This window comes from Sceloporus occidentalis, unplaced genomic scaffold (assembly GCF_023333645.1).
Source record: "Sceloporus occidentalis isolate IW3139 unplaced genomic scaffold, rSceOcc1.0.p SCAF_160, whole genome shotgun sequence".
Taxonomy (NCBI): domain Eukaryota; kingdom Metazoa; phylum Chordata; class Lepidosauria; order Squamata; family Phrynosomatidae; genus Sceloporus; species Sceloporus occidentalis.
In genome coordinates, this window is record NW_028317140.1 from 1,573,779 (window position 1) to 1,598,803 (window position 25,025).

The 25,025-nt window shown below is 42.9% G+C and overlaps 1 protein-coding gene across 1 annotated transcript; it reads right to left on the reverse strand.

The window, feature by feature from the left end:
• Positions 1 to 10,450: 10,450 nt before the first annotated feature.
• Positions 10,451 to 20,672, reverse strand: LOC149279849 (diacylglycerol O-acyltransferase 2). Its single transcript, XM_089500842.1, has 8 exons — positions 20,633 to 20,672; positions 16,935 to 17,063; positions 16,489 to 16,596; positions 15,701 to 15,771; positions 14,007 to 14,211; positions 11,405 to 11,579; positions 11,119 to 11,321; positions 10,451 to 10,605 (listed from the first exon to the last, which is right to left on the reverse strand). Exons 1-8 carry the CDS (start codon positions 20,670 to 20,672, stop codon positions 10,451 to 10,453), a joined length of 1,086 nt encoding a protein of 361 aa, XP_089356968.1.
• Positions 20,673 to 25,025: the final 4,353 nt, after the last annotated feature.

The following is a 25,025-nucleotide window of genomic DNA, read 5'->3' on the forward strand; positions in this document are numbered from 1 at the left end:
CGGAAGCCGAGGAGGCGTGGGCGCGCGCGGGGGGGGATAAAGGAACACGCGCAACGTGCCCGCGCTCTAGCTCCTAACCACTGTGTAGCAGCGAAGACATGGAGTCACGCCCACTCCGCAAATCCGGATTGGCCTTCTGCTGGTGTTTACATCTGTCAGCCAGCGAGGAAAAATCAGACGAGCTCTGTGATTGGTTAATTCTTGAGGCAGCGTTATTTTAACAGGTAAGCTACCCGTGAGAGAAGAATGTTTGCGGGGTATAAGGGTATCGCAGGGTTCTACAGCCCTAAAAGCCCCGATAATGTGTATAGAAACAGCAGGAAATAATACTTTTATGGTATTTTGTGCCATTATTATCATATCCCGTGTGTTACGGCTGCATGGTGTTTATTTACCTCACAAAAAATGCCACAGCGGAGCATTCCTCCAGGATTTGGCCTTCCCTTGGGGGCGAGGAGTAGGCCTCAGAATAAAACGGGGGTCCGGTAGCCTTCTTCACAGACGTAGTTCTCCAGAAGACCTGGGCCTTTTAGCTTAAATTCCGTCATGTATTTGTTTAACCCTTATTGATGAAGTAAGACTATTTTCCCCACACACTGTTTATACTTGTAACGCTTTATTTGTTATACAAACAGAAATTAAGGAAAAAATGCAATTTTCTTATTTTTGCTTTTCTTCTACAGGTTAGGTGCCACTGCTGAAAAAAACGATGTTCCGAAACCCCATGTGCATCGATTTTAACAGCCAAAATCCCTCGTTCTACACCCGTGACCAGGCCCGGACTGGACAAAAAATAGGCCCGGGCATTTAAGCCTGAGCAGCCCATTTTTATTTATTTATTTATTGTTAAAGCCCACCCTTCGTGTACCATCTTCGCATTTACTCATTCACACAAATCATTAATACATTCATTAATGCAGTCTCACAAATCATTCAAGCAATTCATCCACACATTTATTCATTCATTCTCATACGCATTCACACTACCCCCTCTCCCCATCTTATCTGCCCCTTCTCACTATGTTCCCCCTTTTCACTATGTACCCCCTCTCACTATCTATCCCCCTCTCCCCATTTCTCACTAACTCCTCTCTGCCCCTTCTCACTGCACCCCCCACCCTCACCCTACTTACCTTGTTGCCCGAGCAAGCAGGAACTGCGACTGGGCCCGCCGCAGGGCCGGATTGACTTAGGGGCTGATGGAGCTGCAGCTCCAGGCCCCTACCCTCTACGGCCGCATTAACGCAGGGCCCCTTAAGCCCGCCGCAACTGCGACCGGGTCCGCCACTCTTAGGGGCCGGGGAGCCCCCACCAGGGCCGGCCTTAGGGGTCTGCGGCCGCACAGGGCTTAAAGTTGCGGCGGGCGGGTGCCCCTTATGCCCTGCGTTAATGCGGCCGTAGAGGCTGCATAGACCCAGTCAGTCCGGTCCTGACTGGGCCTATTTTAAGGTAGGGGCCTGGAGCTGCAGCTCCATCGGGCCCTAAGTCAATCCGGCCCGTGACCACCTCCGTGCAGCACTCGAACCAGACGCTATATTCCTCCACAGTTACCTCTTCACTCGACACTCCAACAGGTAAGTCCTGGGAGATCAGAGCTCGGCGGCGCCTCCGTGTGGCTGTCTAATGTGGAGGTAAGACCGTTCATGAAATAATGAATGACGACACACAGGTATGAAAGCAACACAAACGTATTCTCCATTTATAACCACTCAAACCGCTTGTATTTCCCTCCTCAAAGTAATCTACAACCTGGATAGAAAATACCCCTAGCTAAGTGATGGTGCGCTTGATGGGGACTGGAGTGATGGGAGTAGCACTTCCCTTTTTTTGGCTTTCAAAGGAAAGCACTTGTTGCCGATGATGAGTTCTTTTCAAACAGAAGCTGGACCTGGATATAGCGGCGACCTTGCTGTAAGACTCCTCTCTGCGTGGAAGGCAACCTGTTTCATCGGTCTGCTCAGGCTGAGTCTCTATCCTTCGTGCCTGATGCTGCGCTCTTATGCCGGAGTCCTGGCTCGTATATTCAGTCATCGGGCAGGGACGGCGTTTGCTTTTTCTGTATTCTCTACAATCTCTGCATGTCCTTCTCTGAGAGGGGCTTCCCTACAAACCTCAGTCTGCTTGTATCAAAACAGGACCGCAGGGGCTCTCCTCACTCTCCACAGCCCCCTCTTTCACCCAACGTCGCTCCTCTTTTCCAGCTCATGGGAAAATGCGATTGGATAGGAAGCTGGCTTCTTCCATAAAGCTTAGGAAGATGCGCAGTCATTTGCCAGCTATTCCTTAAGCATGCTGAATGTTGTAGTCCCCGTGGGGTATAATCTGCGCATTTATTTATTTATTTATTTTTGTGTTATGCATTCGGGATATCTGATTTCTGTTTTTTCTCTGGGAGATGTATTAAAAAGGCATGACATACAGGGCTATACATAGAATATTAATATTAATAACATTAATATTTTGGAGCTTCTTGATCCAAGAAGAAATCCGATTGTCTTTTGGAGTCGAGAAGGAATTTTTCCCCCTGAATTCCAAGTAGTTTAATTAGGGGGTTTTTTTGTCTTCTTTTTGATCAAGAGTAGGAAGGTTAGGTAGAAGGGTTGAACCGGAAGGTCTTTTTTAACCTTATGTAACTATGTTTTTTTTTATAAACGTTTTAATATATTTTTTTCAGTTTATTTTTTCTTGCTTTTTCAACGTTTATTTGCACAGTTGTTTGTCAGAAAGAAGTTCAATGTAATTAGGAGTAGATTGCAGAGGTTTTTCATAACTAAAAGGCGCGTCTGATGATATCATGTTGACATCATTGGTTTTTCTTACTCATAGCTCCAAACAGTGTTATTTTTGACAGGACAGTCCTGATTTTCAGGCATTGTCCTGCATAGCTGCTCCAGGCAGTGGGGATCATGGACCAGTTGGGGAGATCACCAGCCCAAGGCAGTGAAAAGCAACAGGGGTTTCTTGTTGCAGCACAGACCTTTCCCGCATTGTTACTGGTGACATATCGGGAACTGAGTGAATTTCCGTTTAGGCATTTCAATTGTCATTGTGAACTAGGATGACCACATCGGCCATGTTTTCCAGGACACATATAGTTTATACATATTGCTGATCAACCCAGATAAAGTGCTGCCTTGCAGAATGAGGGATGTATAACTGACTAATTGGTTCCCTTCCATAAGTCTGTACATCCCCCATACTGCTGGGCAGCATTTTATCTCGGCTGGTCTGCTATATGTATAAGTGATATGTGGTCACCATATTGTGAACACAGTTTCACAGTTAAATTTTTCATGAATTTGTGAACATTATACAACCCAATCGTCCGGCCTTTTCTTCTTGGAAACATATACATTTCGCGTTAGAGATATTTAAGATGTTAAGGGGTTAAGTTGTGTACATAAAATACGATATTATTTTTCTATATGCCCTATATCCTTTATCCATGGGGCAAATCCAGAATATGAAAATACACCTTTTTGGCTTTCTCTCTACTACTTTTCTGTGTTACTGGATTTTTTTTTTTCTTTTCTAAAAATGTGTAATTTTAAAACCATCCAGTAGATGGTGGAAACACCGCACGGCACGAAGCAATTAATTTCCCTACTGAGGTCAAACTAATGGTTTAGGATGTTAATCTGCAGCCAGTTCTAGCAAACTCCCTGTATTCTAGAAACCCAGACGTGGATTCAGTCTTCCAAGTTCCAACCGTGTTAAAGGAACAGGCAGGTGTGTTCTTTTTCTAAGACCTTACTGATGCAAATAGTGTTAGTCTCTGCCTTAGTCCAACTGTCGAGACCTAATCCAAAAGCAGCTAACCGGGACTGTCCAGCAAAAAAGGGACACTTGGGAGTTAGGTTGTTAATTCCATGCTAATACCCCTGTATATTCCTCATATTATATACTCTCCACCCCATATAACTACTCCTGTCTTTATAACCTGTTATATCCCTGTATATTCCTCATATTCTATATTATATACTCTCCGGCCGTATAACTAATCCCGTCCTTATAACCCGCTATATCCCGTATATTCCTCATATTATATATTATATACTCTCCCCGTATAACTAATCCCGTCCTTATAACCCGTTATATCCCTGTATATTCCTCATATTATATATTATATACTCTCCGGCCGTATAACATCCCGTCCTTATAACCCGTTATATCCTGTATATTCCTCATATTATATACTCTCCAGCCCATATAACTAATCCCGTCCTTATAACCCGTTATATCCTGTATATTCCTCATATTATATATTATATAATCTCCAGCCCATATAACTAATCCCGTCCTTATAACCCGTTATATCCTGTATATTCCTCATATTATATATTATATACTCTCCGGCCGTATAACTAATCCCGTCCTTATAACCTGTTATATATCCTGTATATTCGTCATATTATATATATTATATACTCTCCGGCCGTATAACTAATCCCGTCCTTATAACCTGTTATATCCTGTATATTCGTTATATTATATACTCTCCGGCCCGTATAACTAATCCCCTCCTTATAACCTGTTATATCCCTGTATATTCCTCATATATTATATACTCTCTGGCCGTATAACTAATGCTGTCCTTATAACCCGTTATACCCTGTATATTCCTCATATTATATACTCTCCGGCCCGTATAACTAATCTCGTCCTTATAACCCGTTATATCCTGTATATTCCTCATATTATATATAATATACTCTCCGGCTGTATAACTAATCCCGTCCTTATAACCCGTTATATCCTGTATATTCCTCATATTATATATTATATACTCTCCGGCCGTATAACTAATCCCGTCCTTATAACCCGTTATATCCTGTATATTCCTCATATTATATATTATATACTCTCCAGCTGTATAACTAATCCCGTCCTTATAACCCGTTATATCCCTGTATATTCCTCATATTATATATTATATACTCTCCCCCCATATAACTAATCCCGTCTTTATAACCCGTTATATCCCTGTATATTCCTCATATTATATATTATATACTCTCCGGCCGTATAACTAATCCCGTCCTTATATCCCGTTATATCCCTGTATATTCCTCATATTATATATTATATACTCTCCGGCTGTATAACTAATCCCGTCCTTATAACCCGTTATTTCCTGTATATTCCTCATATTATATATTATATACTCTCCGGCTGTATAACTAATCCCGTCCTTATAACCCGTTATATCCTGTATATTCCTCATATTATATATTATATACTCTCCGGCCGTATAACTAATCCCGCCCTTATAACCCGTTATATCCTGTATATTCCTCATATTATATATTATATACTCTCCGGCTGTATAACTAATCCCGTCCTTATAACCCGTTATATCCCTGTATATTCCTCATATTATATATTATATACTCTCCGGCTGTATAACTAATCCCGTCCTTATAACCCGTTATATCCCTGTATATTCCTCATATCATATATTATATACTCTCCGGCTGTATAACTAATCCCGTCCTTATAACCCGTTATATCCTGTATATTCCTCATATTATATATTATATACTCTCCGGCCGTATAACTAATCCCGTCCTTATAACCCGTTATATCCTGTATATTCCTCATATTATATATTATATACTCTCTGGCCGTATAACTAATCCCGTCCTTATAACCCGTTATATCCTGTATATTCCTCATATTATATATTATATACTCTCCGGCCGTATAACTAATCCCGTCCTTATAACCTGTTATATCCTGTATATTCGTCATATTATATATATTATATACTCTCCGGTCGTATAACTAATCCCGTCCTTATAACCTGTTATATCCTGTATATTCGTTATATTATATACTCTCCGGCCCGTATAACTAATCCCCTCCTTATAACCTGTTATATCCCTGTATATTCCTCATATATTATATACTCTCTGGCCGTATAACTAATGCTGTCCTTATAACCCGTTATACCCTGTATATTCCTCATATTATATACTCTCCGGCCCGTATAACTAATCTCGTCCTTATAACCCGTTATATCCTGTATATTCCTCATATTATATATAATATACTCTCCGGCTGTATAACTAATCCCGTCCTTATAACCCGTTATATCCTGTATATTCCTCATATTATATATTATATACTCTCCGGCCGTATAACTAATCCCGTCCTTATAACCTGTTATATCCTGTATATTCCTCATATTATATATTATATACTCTCCAGCTGTATAACTAATCCCGTCCTTATAACCCGTTATATCCCTGTATATTCCTCATATTATATATTATATACTCTCCCCCCATATAACTAATCCCGTCTTTATAACCCGTTATATCCCTGTATATTCCTCATATTATATATTATATACTCTCCGGCCGTATAACTAATCCCGTCCTTATATCCCGTTATATCCCTGTATATTCCTCATATTATATATTATATACTCTCCGGCTGTATAACTAATCCCGTCCTTATAACCCGTTATTTCCTGTATATTCCTCATATTATATATTATATACTCTCCGGCTGTATAACTAATCCCGTCCTTATAACCCGTTATATCCTGTATATTCCTCATATTATATATTATATACTCTCCGGCCGTATAACTAATCCCGCCCTTATAACCCGTTATTATCCTGTATATTCCTCATATTATATATTATATACTCTCCGGCTGTATAACTAATCCCGTCCTTATAACCCGTTATATCCCTGTATATTCCTCATATTATATATTATATACTCTCCGGCTGTATAACTAATCCCGTCCTTATAACCCGTTATATCCCTGTATATTCCTCATATTATATATTATATACTCTCCGGCCCGTATAACTAACCCCGTCCTTATAACCTGCTATATCCTGTATATTCCTCATATTATATACTCTCCGGCCGTATAACTAATCCCGTCCTTATAACCCGTTATATCCCTGTATATTCCTCATATTATATATTATATACTCTCCGGCCCGTATAACTAATCCCGTTCTTATAACCCGTTATATCCCTGTATATTCCTCATATTATATATTATATACTCTCCATCCCGTATAACTAATCCCGTCCTTATAACCCGTTATATCCTGTATATTCCTCATATTATATATTATATACTCTCCGGCCATATAACTAATCCCGTCCTTATAACCCGTTATATCCCTGTATATTCCTCATATTATATATTATATACTCTCCGGCCCGTATAACTAATCCCGTTCTTATAACCCGTTATATCCCTGTATATTCCTCATATTATATATTATATACTCTCCATCCCGTATAACTAATCCCGTCCTTATAACCCGTTATATCCTGTATATTCCTCATATTATATATTATATACTCTCCGGCCATATAACTAATCCCGTCCTTATAACCCGTTATTTCCTGTATATTCCTCATATTATATATTATATACTCTCCGGCCCGTATAACTAATCCCGTTCTTATAACCCGTTATATCCCTGTATACTCCTCATATTATATATTATATACTCTCCCCCGTATAACTAATCCCGTCCTTATAACCCGTTATATCCTGTATATTCTTCTTTGCAAAGAAATAATCTAGCCCCTATGTAAAAGACTTATCATCTGAGAAGTATGAATATAAAACTGTGTTCAAAAACTCAGTTCTTGTGCAAAATGGTGAAAGTAGAGCAATTAATTGGTTGCTCTGGTTATTAGACTTAACTAAAACGATTTTTCCCCCCCAAAAATACTTAATATACCATAGCAAGCTTGTGATACTGTTGAATTTTAATTCAACTTAAATTTTTACAGCCAAGAGAAAATCCCTGGAAAAATTCCAAAGTTCATACTGGCCAACGAGCAGAGAATGATATCCAGGACGGCAACGTCATGTTACCGGAGTAGCTCTGGAGGGCAGGAAGCACGGGGGGGGGGGGTTAAATTGATGGAACAATTGAATTTTCCTGCGGTACAGACATGAGGATTTTTTTAAACACGCGGATCACATACATAATATGACCGATAGTATGTGGACCCCATAGAATTGTGTAAAATGTCTTGGTATGCTGTAGCAGTAACATTATCCTTCCCTCCTCCTCCAAACTTTGCAGCAGGCGGCACTATGCATTTCGGCAGGTAGCGCCCGACCGATGGTTGGCATTGCACATATATAGCTCTTCAGTTTGTGTCCAGCTACGGACACCCATTTCATGAAGCTCCCGACGCACAGGGCTTGCACTGATGTTGCATTTGGAGGTAGTTTGAACGTGAACGATCATTTATATGCTCTAAGCTCATCTACCCCGCTTTGAGTGTGAGTGGGGTCTACCACTTGGTGGCCGAGCCCTTTCTTCTATGTCACAATAGTAGCGCTTACAGGGGACCGGGACAAAAATCTCACAAACTGACTTGGGACAAAAGGTGGCATCCTATGACAACGCCACGTTTTAGAGTCACTGAACGCGTCGGCCAATCCGCTGCCAATGTCTATCTATGGAGACGGCCGCCTGGTCATGATTTGTGTAACCAAGTGACTAACATAGAATAGGAATGGGTCTTAATTTTCAAGGCCATTTCTATACACATTATCAGGCCTTTTATAGCAATACAGTGAAGGTATTAAACATGCATGGGAGAGGGCTCCTGAATCTAAGACAAGACCACGGCCGATTAAAGCCCCCCCCCTTTTATTTTTAAATCGTACCGATCAAAAATAATTTAAAAAAAGTTTAAACCCTTTTCCTGAGGATATTCAAGGCACTTAGATTAGGTTCTAAGGGACAATGACCTCCCTTTTTATTCTTTGGTAAAGTGCCAAGTGTTAGCTCTTTAAAAGTATAATATATATATATATATATAATTAGTTAATGTGTGAGATGTAGGCAGATTGTTTGTGCTAGCGTCTCTTTTACAGAATAAAAAAATACACCATTTATTACAAATGAGCATTTAATATTTATTATATACACATTCATCTCATTAGTAAAACATTGTAATTTTTCATCGGACAATCATACAATAAAAATTGCACTTTTCCCAAATACGCATGCCCGCATTACGAAATTAACACTGATTATAGCTCCTTCAAACACAGAGAACATTCTGACAGAAGAGGCGGGCGACCCAAGTACAGCAGAAACTAAGGCAAAGTAGATTTCAGTTTATGTACCCAAAAAACAAACAGGGATAACCACTAAAAATTGCATTGGTTGTGCTTTTAGAAAGGGGGAATTTTTTTTTTTTTTTTTACCAAAGCCAAAGAAACTGCATAAAGGGTTCACAAGATCCATCTCAAGGAAAATCTCAGGAGGAGCCATAAGGGACCGACACCAAACACCAGGGGACTCGATCCGTAGACATACCTTTCTATAAAACCCAGGAACTCATATTTTTCTAATCTGTCCAATTAGAACATTGGAGTGCAACTGGAGATTTACTGTAAAACAAACCGGTTGCTATACGCTTAACTTCCTTTTGCACCCAGTAGGATCAGCAGTCTACCAACATGGCTTCCAACTCCTAAAGGAAAGGAACATCGGATAAGGGAAGGAAATGTTAGAAGACCCTATCTGGGAGCTGAAGACTTGGACCTTTCCCCGGAATTTAAACGCTAATATCACTGAAGACCACATGTAGAAGACACAGTCCAACAGCCAAATCCACCGGCTACTTGCACCCCGAGGGCACAACTGGGTGTACGGGACGCAGGCACTAGTCAATACTAATGCCAAGACATCGGTTTACCATCAGAGGTCTACTAGGACGGCGGCAGGACGTTTTATACTCATCTGATCACAAACGATCTTTGGAGTTCCAGGCGCACCACGGACTGAAGATTGCATACCTTTGCCAACCAAACCGCATGGCGATGGAAACTCAAGGCCAGAAACCATATATTTTAACTGCTCGGCCCGTTATGCACACTTCTGGTTACAGTATTAGTTTCTTTTAAGTGCTACAGATCAGAAACTCACATGAATGGTTCCCACCAACACACTCCGGATTAAATCCCGAGAGGCTCATCAGGATTCAACCAAACCAGGAGAGCATTTGGCACAAGAATCAGCAATATTTGCAGAAAAGAAAAATATACAAAAAGTTTAGTGTTCTAGAGACCTAAACTGCTGTAGAGCGATACATTTGGTATTCAATCTAGATGACTTGTACTCCACCCCCCCCCTCGCAAATTATAACACCAATTCACACGGCTTTACTTGAGAAACTCGCTCAAAGTAAAAGAAATCCTCTTTAGAAGGAAAAGAAATAAAATCTACGGAACGTGACACAGAAATGCTTGGAGAAAGTAGAGAGAGGTCATGCGAGGCGAACAGAGTTACCGAAAGGACCAGATACCCAACGTTACGGCTTCCAACAGCAGTCTAAGTAAAACTTTTTTCTCTTTTGCTAAATACATTCCCCCCCCCCAAAAAAAGAGGGACAAACAATTGCTGTCAAGGTGAAAAATCGCTTTAAATTGTTGAGCCCATCAGTTGATTTCCAACACCTCGGTCTCCTGGAGGCCGTACTTGGTCTTATACTTGTCGAAGAGTTTCAGAAGAGAGTTGAGATACATTCCGTGATACAGATCCACGTCTTTCTGGCTTGGGTTTTCCATTTTGGGAACTGTAATTGGCTCGCCAACTGCAAGGGGGAAAAGAATAAAAAAGGATATTGCATCTAGAATCTGGACCATTGCATTAGCAATTCTACAAAATAGGCAGGTGACCCTCGTCTACATAACGGTAAAATTACCAAAGCAACGGGACACACTGAACATTTCCGGAACGGGTTTCCAGAACCACTTGTGGCAACGCTAGTTATCAACATTAATCCTCCAGCCTGCTTTCCAGTAACAATAAAGGTTTAGAAGGACTGGCTTTGTGTAGGATCAGCTTTTTGAGAAGACTCCATGAGTCCCTGATAAGTCCCAATGAGTTAAATGAGAACACGGACTAAATTGAGACCCTGGGCCAAGAAAAAAAAAAAAAAGGCGCGATTCTTTTTTTTTAGCGGACAAACATTGACAGAAGTGAAATATTACGAGACTCTGCAGGACCTCAGAAGCCCGTTCATCAAAAATATATAATCCGAACATCGGTATCATCAACCCATATGTCAAACTGAACGGGATAAAAAAAAAAAAAAAAAACCTACCAACAGTGTTTATGGGTGCTGCATAAGGTACCAAACCCCAGCTGTCCGACGAGAAGAAACCACAACCGTGGAAGACGCATGGGGCAAAACCGATGTACTTCTGGAACTTCCTCTGTATCCACCGACCCCAAGAGCCTTCTTCAAACACCACCTGCTTATACGCTTCATTCTCACCGAATGAATAGATAGGAACAAGGTCAGCCCTGCGACGTATAAAGATACATTAAACTCATGGGCTCGATAAGTCACATGTACCCGTCAGTCACTGCGGCCAGCATCCGCTTACCCGTGTTGCAGGGCGATCTTTACAAAACCTTTTCTTTGTTTTAATATGACTACGTTTCTCCCCGGTGAACAGTTCAGGGACTCGGCAGCTCCACCAACAACTATAACTACAGCGTTTCCGGTGCCATTTTTGGACAGAATGTAGTCTATAGCATCCCGATCAACTGGACATATACCTAGAAGATGGGATAAATAGCTTAAATCACTCTAAATAGATTCTAAAACCTCTTATTTACATTTTTTTAAAGATATATTATGATTCAACTTTGGTACGATGTTTACTTTATTGGAAGGGTGGTAGATAAGTGGAACTGCTTCCCAGCAGAAGTGGTAGAGGGTAATACAGTGAGGGGATTTAAACATGCATGGGATAGACATACGGCTCCTGAATCTAAGACGAGACCCGATTAAGGTTTGAGCAGCAGGAGAAACGGACAGAGATTACCAAAGCATAATAGGTTTCATACAGTGGCGTCGCTACAGGGGGGGGGGCAATGGCCCCCCCTAGATTAATCCTTGCCCCCCCTGCTGAATTTGGAATAAAGTCGCAATGCGACTTTAAATCCCGTTTTTTTTTTTTTATTTAATGTAAATTTTTTTTTGTAATGCGGAGGAGAGAGAGGGTGCGGCCCGCGTAAGATCGGCAGCCAGGGCAACCGATCTTACGCGGGCCGCACCTTGAGCCCGGCTACTTACCTGTGGGAGGGTCTTCTGTACTGCATAGAGGAAGCGGAACCTAGCAGAGTTCACGTGACATCACATGACTGCTCCAGTCCTGCTGCCTCTGTGCAGTACAAGAGAACGCAGAGGGAGGCCGTGCCCTCTGCTGAAGTCTGGGAGCGGCATCGAGGAGCTGCAGTGCAGGTAAGGGGGTGGGGAGGGAGTTTGAATGAGTATGCGTGAGTGTGTGATAGCATGGATGTGTACGTGCTGGAACCTAGGCATGAGGGGACTGATGGCATGATAGGAGTGTGATTGCTAACAGCAAAGTCAGCCAGTACATGCTGAAACCTAGCTAGCTGCCCCCCTTGTGTATTGATGCTGTCAGCAGTATGGGGTCTACACATCACTTACAGCCACCCTGTACCAGCGTGTACTGGCTGACCTGGCATGATAGGAATGTGATTGCTAACAGCAAGCACAGTCCCATCATGCCTAGGTACCAGCATTTACTGGTTGCCTAGGTATGATAGGAGTGTGATTGCTGTGTGGGCAGTGTGGACGCCAGGGCTGGCTTTGGGGTGTGCAACCTGTGATCTATGCCTGTAATTTAGGGGGTTTTAAATATTCCTTTTAATGCTGTGTTTTTATGTGAATTCCAATTGATCTATACCTGCAAAGCTGGGTTTTTGCGTTATTCTGTAGATCCATATCTATATATTTCCATACAATATTTATGTCTTATTCAGTTGATTAATACCTGCAATGCTGTTTCCATGTATTTATTTGATCTATACCTGCGATGCTACGTTTCATATATTTTTGTATACCTGCAAATACAGGATTTGTATGTCTGATTCTGTTTATTTGATATATACCTTCAGTGCTAAGATCACAAGTGAATTTCAGTTGATCTATACATACAAAGCTTGGTTTGTGTGTTAATGTGTTGATCTATACCTGCTATCGGCAACTGGGGCTAATATATATGGGCAGCAGGGGCATCAATACACAAGGGGCAAAAACACTAAGGGGGGTATAAACGACAATGCAGTGTGAAAAATCCATCCTGATGTAGACGTCTGCGACGTAGATTGTGTCCTGCTGTTTGTGTGTTTTTGGTTATCAGTGTAGCAGAGCCTGTCCTCGGGTGTGTGTGTATAGGTGTTGGTGTGGCAGAGCCTGTCCTGGTGTGTGTGTCTGTGTGGCAGAGCCTGTCCTGGTGTGTGTGTGTGTGTGTGTGTGGCAGAGCCTGTCCTGGTGTGTGTGTGGCAGAGCCTGTGTTGGTGTGTGTGTTTGGTCATCTGTTTCCTGGCACTTAACTTACAGTAGGAATTATTTAATTTATATTTATCCAGAGATAAAATGCCCTCCTGAAGTTGTAGTGACTTCAGGGGACAAAACGTTCAAGGCCCTGAAATCATTTAGTGGAAAAGTTATTTATTGTGTTATAATATTTATTTCAAGGATTAGTCGCACTCAATTGTGGCTTCAGGCTTCCCATGTTGAATGATCAAGTATTATACTTTTGTTATTGGGCTAAAATAATTCCATAGCACATTACTTTTGGAAATTATGAATGCCCCCCCTAGTTTGACTGTGGTATCTTGTGTGCCCCCCCCTATATATTGTTTCTAGAGTCGCCACTGGTTTCATATCAAGCCTAAAATAGCATGTAGTTAGGGAACTTTGCCAATAGTGTTTAACGTAAGATTTCGGAAGCTTGCCAACCTCAAAGTTCCGGCAACGGCTTTGTCAAGGTCAAGCAGCGCTGCCATTTAACTACCTAGGACTCTGCGAAGCACCTGGCATACCGCAGAATGAACAGAAGTTAAAGCTGGAACGGCATATACCCCAGATCAGGATAGAACATTCTCCTGCCCTGGTTGTGGCCGATCTTTTCTTAACCTCTGTGATTTGGGGGGGGGGCGGGGGATACTGACCTCCCGACATCAAGTAGTCCCGTAGCACCGGCATGCGGAAATTCCCAGCCAGCGTGGCAAGATAAGGCTTGATCCCTGGGAACTTTTTCGACACGTTGGTGGCTTCCGTGCCAAAGTTACAGAACGCTCCCAGGCACATTATTCCGTGAGGATGGTAGCCGAAGATGTAGTTTCTGCTAGGAAGCAGGTTGTGCGTTTTAACCAGCTGAAAGGAGAGAGATTATAATAAACATTTAAATTCAATGACCGATTTATTAAGATCTGGTTTGGTTACATGCAGAAACCGCACAGCCTTTCAATAATCAAACACGCAGATAAGGACAGAAAGCACAAAGGCCAACTCTGTTATCACGTGCGGCGTTTATAGCCCAGATCAGCCACGGGCAGAACGCGTTGGGCAGGCAGCGGAGGACCTTGAGCCACTCTGGAAATCTATTGAAGCAAAGTCCTCACAAACAGCTAAAACACGATACTCTGTGTCCATCTAAAACCATATGAATGTCTTGAATGAATGCGCCAGAGCAAGTAAGCGGGGATGGGAATAAGTATATGTTATATACACACACATACATACATACATACATACGAGGCCAAGTGGACACCATGCAACACAACTCTTGTTGGCTACAGACAAAGGCATTGAGAGTCTCAGATAAAACGCTGCCTATATGTTTGTAGAATTGTTAAAGCTTCACCATTTAATTTGATGTTCAAGTATTTATTTATTTTTATTTTTCCCGTTAGAAAAAAAAAAAAAAAAGTTAAAAAAAGTCTAAATCACCACAGCAGCAGACAATTATCCTGCCAATAGGTTGCCACGGCAATATAACGTTTTTGAAACTTTGTACCAAAATTGTCCCCTGCTGACTCTAGCAAACAACGCTCATAAACAGTAGCCCAAAGTATAGAGCCGCGTGTACTTTACCCTTTCATCACCTATTAAGGCCAAAGTAATAAAAAAATGTGTCATTTTCTCCAATTATTGAGATTAAGCCGCTGTCCATTTACATTCATTGAGCGGAGAATAATTCCAAGGTCAGAGTACAAAGGGGCAGACGACATTCAACGCTGTATCCGACGAGCGCATTTCCCCCGCACACGTATTAAACGTATGGACGTGTATGCATTAAAGCTGCGCAGGAGCACCTGTAAATTATCCCCCCCCATTTAGAATACAAATCCCTCAGATATAGTATATTAACATATTAATTAAAGCTGCCTTCAACCAATACCTTCGATGAACATTTTAACCAATATACAAGCCATCATATATAAACCCAATATTAATGGCCGAGTAACAAGCACCTCTATGAAGTCCATAACGCCGCAGAACACAGTTATCTCGGCCCAATCTACTAGACAAGCTCACCAAGTCCTTACTAAACGATACAACAGACGTCCTAATTGACCAGAGATCCCCTCTGACTAATTTAGGTTCATAGTGAAAGGGACCTCATAAGCATCGCCATAAAGCATCAGCTCCGTGTGGTGATTGCGCCAGAAAAAAAAGTCACCCAAAATATCACATGACCGACAGCAACGGCGGCTCCAGGTTCTCTTTTTAATGTAGAGACACCTTTTAAAGCACAAATATCTCACGGCAACTCTGGTTCTTTGACTCTAAACCCAAAAGACGCCATCATCTCATGATGTAATAAGTCATGTTGGACAGCGTGTGAATTTCTCTTACTTACCCTTATTGGAAAATAGTCTCTGAAGTAACGCCAGACAGCCCAATTCCGGACCCACGTGGATCGCCTCCCACCTAGGATAGGGATAGACATTTTAACCAAAAAGGTGTGTTTTTTTGTTTTTAAGTTTCATCACCCGTGATGTTACAAAGCACGTTCTGCCAAGGCAGCAGATGACCAGCTTTAAACTCCGGGCCGCTTCAGAACCCAGCGCCATTCTGATCCGGTGTATTCCTACGGCACCGACTGCATTGGAACCCCGCATTTCCAGATAGGGGTACATCGTGTCCCACCCTTTCTAAGAAGTGGCGCACGTCGAATACAGAGACAAGTTGGGCAAAGTCCAGCGAGAGCGATTACATAAAATCAGATTACGCCAACATAGCAAGTCATAAAGAAAAAGAAAAACCGGCGCTGTGCATAGTGAAGGAAGCCGACGTCACAGAATTAAAGATCCTGGACCGCTGCCTATCCCATGGATATTTAAATCCCCTCAGTATTACCCTCTACCACTTCTACTGGGAGGCTGCTCCACTTACCTACCACCCTCTCATTAAAATAAAGCTTCCTCACGTTACATCACAGCCTGTAACCCCGTAGTTTTAGATTATGGCCTTTTGTTCCATCATTTTTCCTCCCCCCAGTTCTCTTGTGCACCATTACATTAGAGCCGTTTGCCTAGGCTTGGCCCCTCTTGGCTGGAAGTTGCCAGCTCTCCCATAACCCCGCCCCTTGGGGGAATTGATTGATGGGTACGAAGCTCTAGCTTGTGCTACTTTAACACAACTCACCTTTACGAGGAGTATTCCAATCAAACACCAGCCAAGCGAGGTATACGGCCGCGATGAGCCAGCAGTCCGTGCAGAAGACGTAGAGGAGGACCGCTGTACAGGTGACCCCTGGGACCAACGGAAAATTAACCAATTTACAAATTAAATATTTTACTTATGGAGTCGGAAAGCGAGCCGTTACCAGATCCGCAGCGTTACTAATTTATCACCGTGTAACGAGCAGCGATGGCATCGGGTATCACCTTAGTTTAGATACCGGGGCCCCGTGTTAACCTGCCCTATGGGTACCATAATAGACGGTTAGCTACAAAAAAAAAAAAAAAGACTCATGATTTTATCCCCCCCCCGGGGTTTGGGGCCATCCAGACATATTTAGGGCGAAAGCCGCAGCCCCTCCAACTCTAACCGCACGAGCCGTATTTATCATAATAAAAGCCCAGACGCACCCATTATCAGAAAGCTGACGACCCACTGCAGGACGGAGATGATCTGGAGATGCCGCTCCACCCTGGATTTGTCGAGCCAGGGGACGGAGGCCAAGTCGTGGACGGCGGAGAGGATGCTGGAGCCGGTACCTGGAACAGAAGAGCAGCGACGGGGAGCCGCGGTTACTGCATGCGCCGGGGTCAGCCACGGGCGTTCCATAAATCACCGGATCTGACCGGCCATCCGACCCATCTTTATATCTATGCTGCTTGTATGAAGACCGTTAACCCTTTCACCGGTAAGGTCACAGGGGTTAAGGCTTCCCTCTTCTCCAAGACTCATGCCATAGCCAGAGGTCCTGCCGTTAAATAAACGAGAGCACTTTCCGCGCATGCACAGCTTAACACGCGTGTGTTACCGAGTAGTTCTATACGAAAGGCGAAATCGCGACATGTATGTTTAGTAATGACCGTTGTACCCACGTGCATCAGATCTGAAGCCCCTTGTACTCTTACTGGAACATGTTCCATCATACAATAGTGAAGCATCACTCAAACACAGAGTTTCAATCAGGGAGCTTCTCAGCCATCACCTGTGTGCAAGCAGGGTATTCCACCAACACGCTGTATGTCGGTCATCGTGTGTGTGTGTGTGGGGGGGGGATGCTTTACTATGATGATGCTTAGACAGAGTGGATGCGACCTATAGTCTTGGAGCCCGGTATTAACCCCTTAATGGGAGAACTCAGGATGAAGTCCACCCGACGCATCAGCTTTTCAGGGCATCCGGAGAGCGACGAGACTTAGAAAGCCTCACGATGAACGCATTTAGACGCCGCCGTTCCCAACACCTCGGTGAAGAAAGCCTCGCGTCTCTCAGAACGCGCTGCCCTTGAACGCTGGCAGGAGTTCCCGTCACCAGGCGTATTGCGTGTCACCGCGCTGTCATAGAAATATTTATAAAGTCATTTTCTGCACACGCGGGGCAGGGAGACACAGGAGGGGATGGAAAAAGGAACGCGATCCGAGTCATCTGGATTTTCCACGCCTTGACGCGACTAAACGTTCATGCGCACGACGGAAAGAACGGCTGGAAAGTTTCTGATTAGACGCTTCACCCCCTGAACGCTCCGATACCGGCCCCAAGATCACACTGGGCCCCGATTTTAATGATAGAGAGTCCTGACTCAAAGGCATAGACGCTGGCAGATCGGCCCCCCATCTAGATTCAGAAGCCGTTGGCCTATCCCATGCATGTTTAATACCCTCGCTGTATTACCCTCTACCACTTCTGCTGGGAGGCTGTTCCACTTATCCACCACCCTCGGCGTAAAGTAGGGAACACCTCTGTTCTAGAAAACAGGAGCTATACTGGTTTCAATGCATGGTGGATCATACCCCTGATTCTGCGCAGGATACCACTATATTAACGACAGAGGCGTACAATGTATAGGAAGGACAAGGTTGGCCGTCTATAACGAGAGATTTAACACTTACATCACCGATTTAACTATACATGATACAGGGGGCCGGCTCGCTGATTTATCTATACATTATACAGGGAGCCGGCTCAACCCTTCTTGCAGGAGAAGCCCTCTGGGGTAATGCAGTGTGATGTCAGGAAGTGTTACTTTCCTGCAGTTTAGTGAATAGACCCCCCCCCATCCCATACACTGCATTACATCACGTCTCGATCCTCCGGTATAAATCATGCCAAGGTCCTCCAGAGATTTCACAATCATTATTCCTGTTAAACCAAGGATGGGGCTTTTTACCAAAACGCCGGAGAGCGTTAAAAACGATTAAAAAAAATAAATAAAAAAATCTAACCTGCGTAAACAGTTATTAAGGGGGGGGGTCGCCTAACGCTCCTTAACCCTTTCAGTACTAGAGATGCAGATTTCATGCTTGTATCGCTTAACAGCAAAGTACAAAGTTACTGTGTTATAAATAATGTAATCCAACCCATTATGGGGTACTTTTTGGGGGGGGGGGGCGACACAATATACATTATCCTGTAAATTCATTAAATTATCTGCTACTGCCGGGGCTGGAAGATCAGTCTTTATTTTTTGTGAAGCTTTATATAGTCCATTCACAGACGGTTATAATACAGAACATCGTATGGCCATAATGCCATTCCGGTAATAATAATAATAAAAAAAAACAAGGTTATTTGGCACCAGAATATGAGAAAATAAATAAAAACCTATTCATAAACCAGATCATTACTCAAACAACAGAGTGCTTGCCTCTACCACCTCTGCTGGCAGTCCATTCCAGAGTTGAATTTGAACATCACTGGGTTTTTATAGAATGATTCCCTGCACTTGCATCTCATTCTAGCAGAGTTGGTGGCGGCAGCCCCTGTCAGAAAGTAGCAGGGGTTTAGCTACATCTGAAGTTAATTGTTATGGACAGCGTGATGGTCAGTTTAACATAGAAATAGAAAATCTGCCTGAAACCCGAGTCAATCCTTCGTCTTGGTTCAGGAGTTATATGCAGGTTTAAATTCCCTTGCTGTATTAGCCTCTACCACCTCTGCTGGGAGGCTGTTTTTTCTACAATAATGTTTATGTGCGAGGTTGAAAAATAAAAAAAAAAACCTCAAGATATATAGCTATGTACAGGATTGGCCAACAAGTTTTACTGCAATACTAGCCGCACCAGTGCTAGGACAGCCAAGGGTCACATGGAGACAATTTCAAGCCCATGGGTCCTGGCATCAGCCTTGGAGGGCAGGCCTGGCACTCGGTGTTAAAATAAGCACACCTCCAGCTACCTATACGCAACACATTCCATACCGAACAAGCCAAGTGTCCAGTAAACAATTACTCGCCGAGATTACCCAGCAGATAAGCCACCGCCATAACGGGGGGGCAACCGGTAATCCTCAACCCCTTTAATTTCCCAGTAGGGGGTACGAACAAGAAGGCTGCTACCCACATTCATGGGTTAAAAAAAAATTAGCAATTTATCTAAAACGTCCTCCAGAAATTGAGCTAAACACAATGGCATTGGTAACGTCCTGTCAATAACATGACAGGTGAGTAACATTAGATTGTAAGCTCTGCGGGCAAGAGAATGCAGTATGCACCAATAATAGAACTCCCACCCTCTAGACCCTTCCATGGACACCTTATTACCACCTGCTATAGGAGCAGGAAAGGAATGTGTTACTATAGAGAATAATAATCTGGTTGCCTACCTTATATTTGGAAAGAATAAATATTATAAAGTAATAAACAAATAAAAAACACAACCAAGAAGCAAGCCTTGTATACATAAAAACCGGTAATTATCAAGATTTATGGATCCAAGGCATCCACCCATATAGATTGCCACACAAGCGTTTGAGAAGTAGATTTAATCAATGTTATAATATATCATTAACATAAAAAACTGATTGCTATTATTATTGATACAGTGTATCCAACACGAATACAGATCGCTATATACTTAACCCTTAATAAAACAACAAGATGGTGAAAAAGCTTAGCATATAATTGCAGCTAATAGGAGAAATTATTAACCCTCTGTGTACCAGAGGGCAGATGATAAATGAAATAGAATATAGGTAGATGTTATAGGACACATAGCCATTAACTGAATGCAGGTTAATGACCTCCTAACAGGTAAACAGCTCATTGCTGGCTCACATACCCCCTGAGCCCAGGGTATACCCCCTCCCCTTACCCCTTACAGCCCCGGAACCTTACCCCTTAGAACCCCGGAATAGGCTGCGATGATGGTTTTCATGGCTGCGCTGGGGGGTCTTTCTCAGCACACGAGGGGCTGACAGCTCAGACCCGAGCAGCTCTGACACCAGCAGCCGCCGCTCCCGCTTTATATAGCAGCCAGCACAGGCGGACTCAACCAACAGACGGCAGGAGGAGGGGAGACGCGGGGATCACCTGCCAGTCCTCCGGTCCAGAGGGTAAATAATGCAGAGATGTGGCCGGGTTCTGGCATGCGGGGTGCTGGCCAGCTGGCTATAGTAACGGCAGCAGCTGAGTGTCAGGGAGCAGGTGCTAGCCCCAGATCTCCTGCATGGTGCTTACCTGCTAGCCTCCTACTGTATAATACCTGCCTGCTAGCCTCCTACTGCATAATACCTGCCTGCTAGCCTCCTACTGTATAATACCTGCCTGCTAGCCTCCTGCTGCATAATACCTGCCTGCTAGCCTCCTGCTGCATAATACCTGCCTGCTAGCCTCCTACTGCATAATACCTGCCTGCTAGCCTCCTACTGTATAATACCTGCCTGCTAGCCTCCTACTGCATAATACCTGCCTGCTAGCCTCCTACTGTATAATACCTGCCTGCTAGCCTCCTGCTGCATAATACCTGCCTGCTAGCCTCCTGGTGCATAATACCTGCCTGCTAGCCTCCTACTGTATAATACCTGCCTGCTAGCCTCCTACTGTATAATACCTGCCTGCTAGCCTCCTGCTGCATAATACCTGCCTGCTAGCCTCCTGGTGCATAATGCTTGCCAACCAATCCTTTTTCAGCGTGACCATACATATTCACCAAACTATACATACTTGGCACATACAGGGGCTTATTTAGGACAGACTGACCAACGACAGCAGGACCTTAACGGCGACGTCGTGCCTCGGCTTCATACGTGTTTTTAGAAATACTGCCAACGAGCGCAAACATATCAGCAGCTGCCGGTTACACGTCACTGATCCGCCGGCACTATATACAGTAATATAACCCCCCGCGCTGTATACAGTAATATAACCCCCCCAGCGCTGTATACAGTAATATAACCCCCCAGCGCTGTATACAGTAATATAACCCCCAGCGCTGTATACAGTAATATAACCCCCCCAGCGCTGTATACAGTAATATAACCCCACCCAGCGCTGTATACAGTAATATAACCCCCCAGCGCTATATACAGTAATATAACCCCCCAGCGCTGTATACAGTAATATAACCCCAGCGCTGTATACAGTAATATAACCCCCAGCACTGTATACAGTAATATAACCCCCAGCGCTGTATACAGTAATATAACCCCCAGCACTGTATACAGTAATATAACCCCACCCAGTGCTGTATACAGTAATATAACCCCCAGCGCTGTATACAGTAATATAACCCCCCAGCGCTGTATACAGTAATATAACCCCCAGCACTGTATACAGTAATAACCCCCAGCACTGTATACAGTAATATAACCCCCCGCGCTGTATACAGTAATATAACCCCCCCAGCGCTGTATACAGTAATATAACCCCCCAGCGCTGTATACAGTAATATCACCCCCCCAGCGCTGTATACAGTAATATAACCCCCCGCGCTGTATACAGTAATATAACCCCCAGCACTGTATACAGTAATATAACCCCCAGCGCTGTATACAGTAATATAACCCCCAGCACTGTATACAGTAATATAACCCCCAGCACTGTATACAGTAATATAACCCCCAGCACTGTATACAGTAATATAACCCCCAGCACTGTATACAGTAATAATGCCCCAGCGCTGATAAAATATTTGGTGAGAGATCCTCTTTAAATCAGATATTATTTACATAATAATTCCTTTGATGTTAGCTTTTCACTTGCACTTCATTGCTCTCTCTATATCCAGCAAGTATCCCGGAATCTCTGAACGTAGATTTTCGCTTATTAAGTAAATGAAGCTGCGTAGAGGAGACACGGAAGGTTGAATAGAGGGTGAAAATCCAAACGCATGGACCTTTCGCTCTCTCTAATCAAACGTTCTGTTATTCTTCACTGGTTCTGTGCAGCCGGTGGCGTCCATGGCCTTCCAGACACAGAGGCCAGCTGGACCCTACTAAATCATCAATGTAGCCGACGGATCCTACAAAGACTCTTCAAAGTGGTTGGCCACCAGCTGGACAGCCTTGGAGATACAATCTCAGATACATGCGGCATGGCGTCCTGATGCCTTCCCATTACATAGTACAGGACGAAGTCCAAGTGGGGTAAAATATTGGTAGCACCTCTAGACCCCTAACCTCACCAGGTTCTTAATTGGCTTCGAGCTATTGGGGCTACATTAACGCACAAAACATTAGAACCTGAACATCTTCGAGCGCTCTTGCCCGTACCTGTTTAGAAGTCCAGGCTGTTAGACTCGCATCTAAATATTATGGTCAACGATGCTTACCCTGGGTGTGAGGACAACGCACTTGCAACACCGTCTGCCTGCCTATTACCTGATTGACCTTAAACTACCAGATTATCCAACATGGAAGGGATTCTTGGCTAGTACAGACCTTGGCATTACTGTAATTGTTGCTCTCCATCTCAAGCCAAAAGATCAGGATAAGAATAGATTAAAAAAAATAAATAAAGCATGCTGGCCGGGGAGGTCGGGCACCATTTATCCTGGCGGCCAAGTCCACAGAGTAGTCCAGTATTATAATGTTCCAAAAAACAACTGGCAGGCAATATGCTCGGTGGGCAATATCCAGGCCCATCCTATACACATTTCCCTAAACGCGTGCATTGAAAGCACATATGTGGGCCACAGAAAGGATCCAGCGTGGGCAAATGCTAGATAAAGTTGCCTTATGCTCCTAGTGGCATGATGTGGAATTGCACTTAAAACATAACAAAATGCTTGAAGCAATAGCCCAAAATATTCAAGTCAGACCAATCTAAGGGGGCGATTGCCACTTTGCCCTCCTTGCCAACCCTCCCCTACATGCTGATGGAGACTTTAACCATATATTGGCAGTGGGTCATCGGAAGGTGGGACAGTATAGGGTCCTAAAGAAAAATATACCGTAGCTTCTTCATTTTTTTTTTTATAGTTTATTTCCAAACTGTGTTCCATTGTAACCATTGGATTATGGGTTTTGACCGGAGTCTAGACAGTCGGAAACACATCCAGATATTACGATCAGCAATAATTTGGCCTTGATATCAGGGCAGTGTACTTTCAACACACCGTCTGTCTGTTAACCATAGGAATTCAAACCGGCAAATTACCCAACTGGGAAGGAATTCCTGGCTGGTACCGACCCTGACATGGGCCGTATTCATTTCATCACTTAATAGTCTGTAGGGGATAAGAAGACTTCTGTGTAATGCTGAGCGCGAGTAGGAAATGTGGAAATTGGGTTAGATGTGGGCGATGTGAAGAATAGCTCTTGGTGTCTCTGGAGAGGAGCAGCCCTTGTAATCAGTCTTGTGTAAGGGCCGCCATTGGCGTTCGAGCAGAAACGTTGGGAAACGCTGATTCAGATTCTGTAGCTTTTCACTTACTTCTGTCTTGTATTTTTCCTTTTTGTTCTCGGTACTCATATAAGGTTCCCGCGCCCCATAGTACGCGTTCCTTCGTGGCTCCTTTTTTAAAGGATCTTCCAACAGGGGTTTAGAGGTGGAAAGTGTTGGTAATGGGACTTGGCTTCAGCAGTATAACAAGATCATAACCAATATACACCAATATACACCTACATGTAACCAATATACATATAACCTATATACAGCTAAATATACCCAATATACATCTACATGTAACCAATATACATCTACATATAACCAATATACATCTACATATAACCAATATACATATAACCTATATACATATACATATAACCAATATACATATAACCTATATACATATACATATAACCAATATACATATAACCTATATACATATACATATAACCAATATACATATAACCTATATACAGCTAAATATACCCAATATACATCTACATGTAACCAATATACATCTACATATAACCTATATACATATACATATAACCAATATACATATAACCTATATACAGCTAAATATACCCAATATACATCTACATGTAACCAATATACATCTACATGTAACCAATATACATCTACATATAACCAATATACATCTACATATAACCAACATACATCTACATATAACCAATATACATCTACATATAACCAATATACATATAACCTATATACATATACATATAACCAATATACATATAACCTATATACATATACATATAACCAATATACATATAACCTATATACAGCTAAATATACCCAATATACATCTACATGTAACCAATATACATCTACATATAACCTATATACATATACATATAACCAACATACATCTACATAT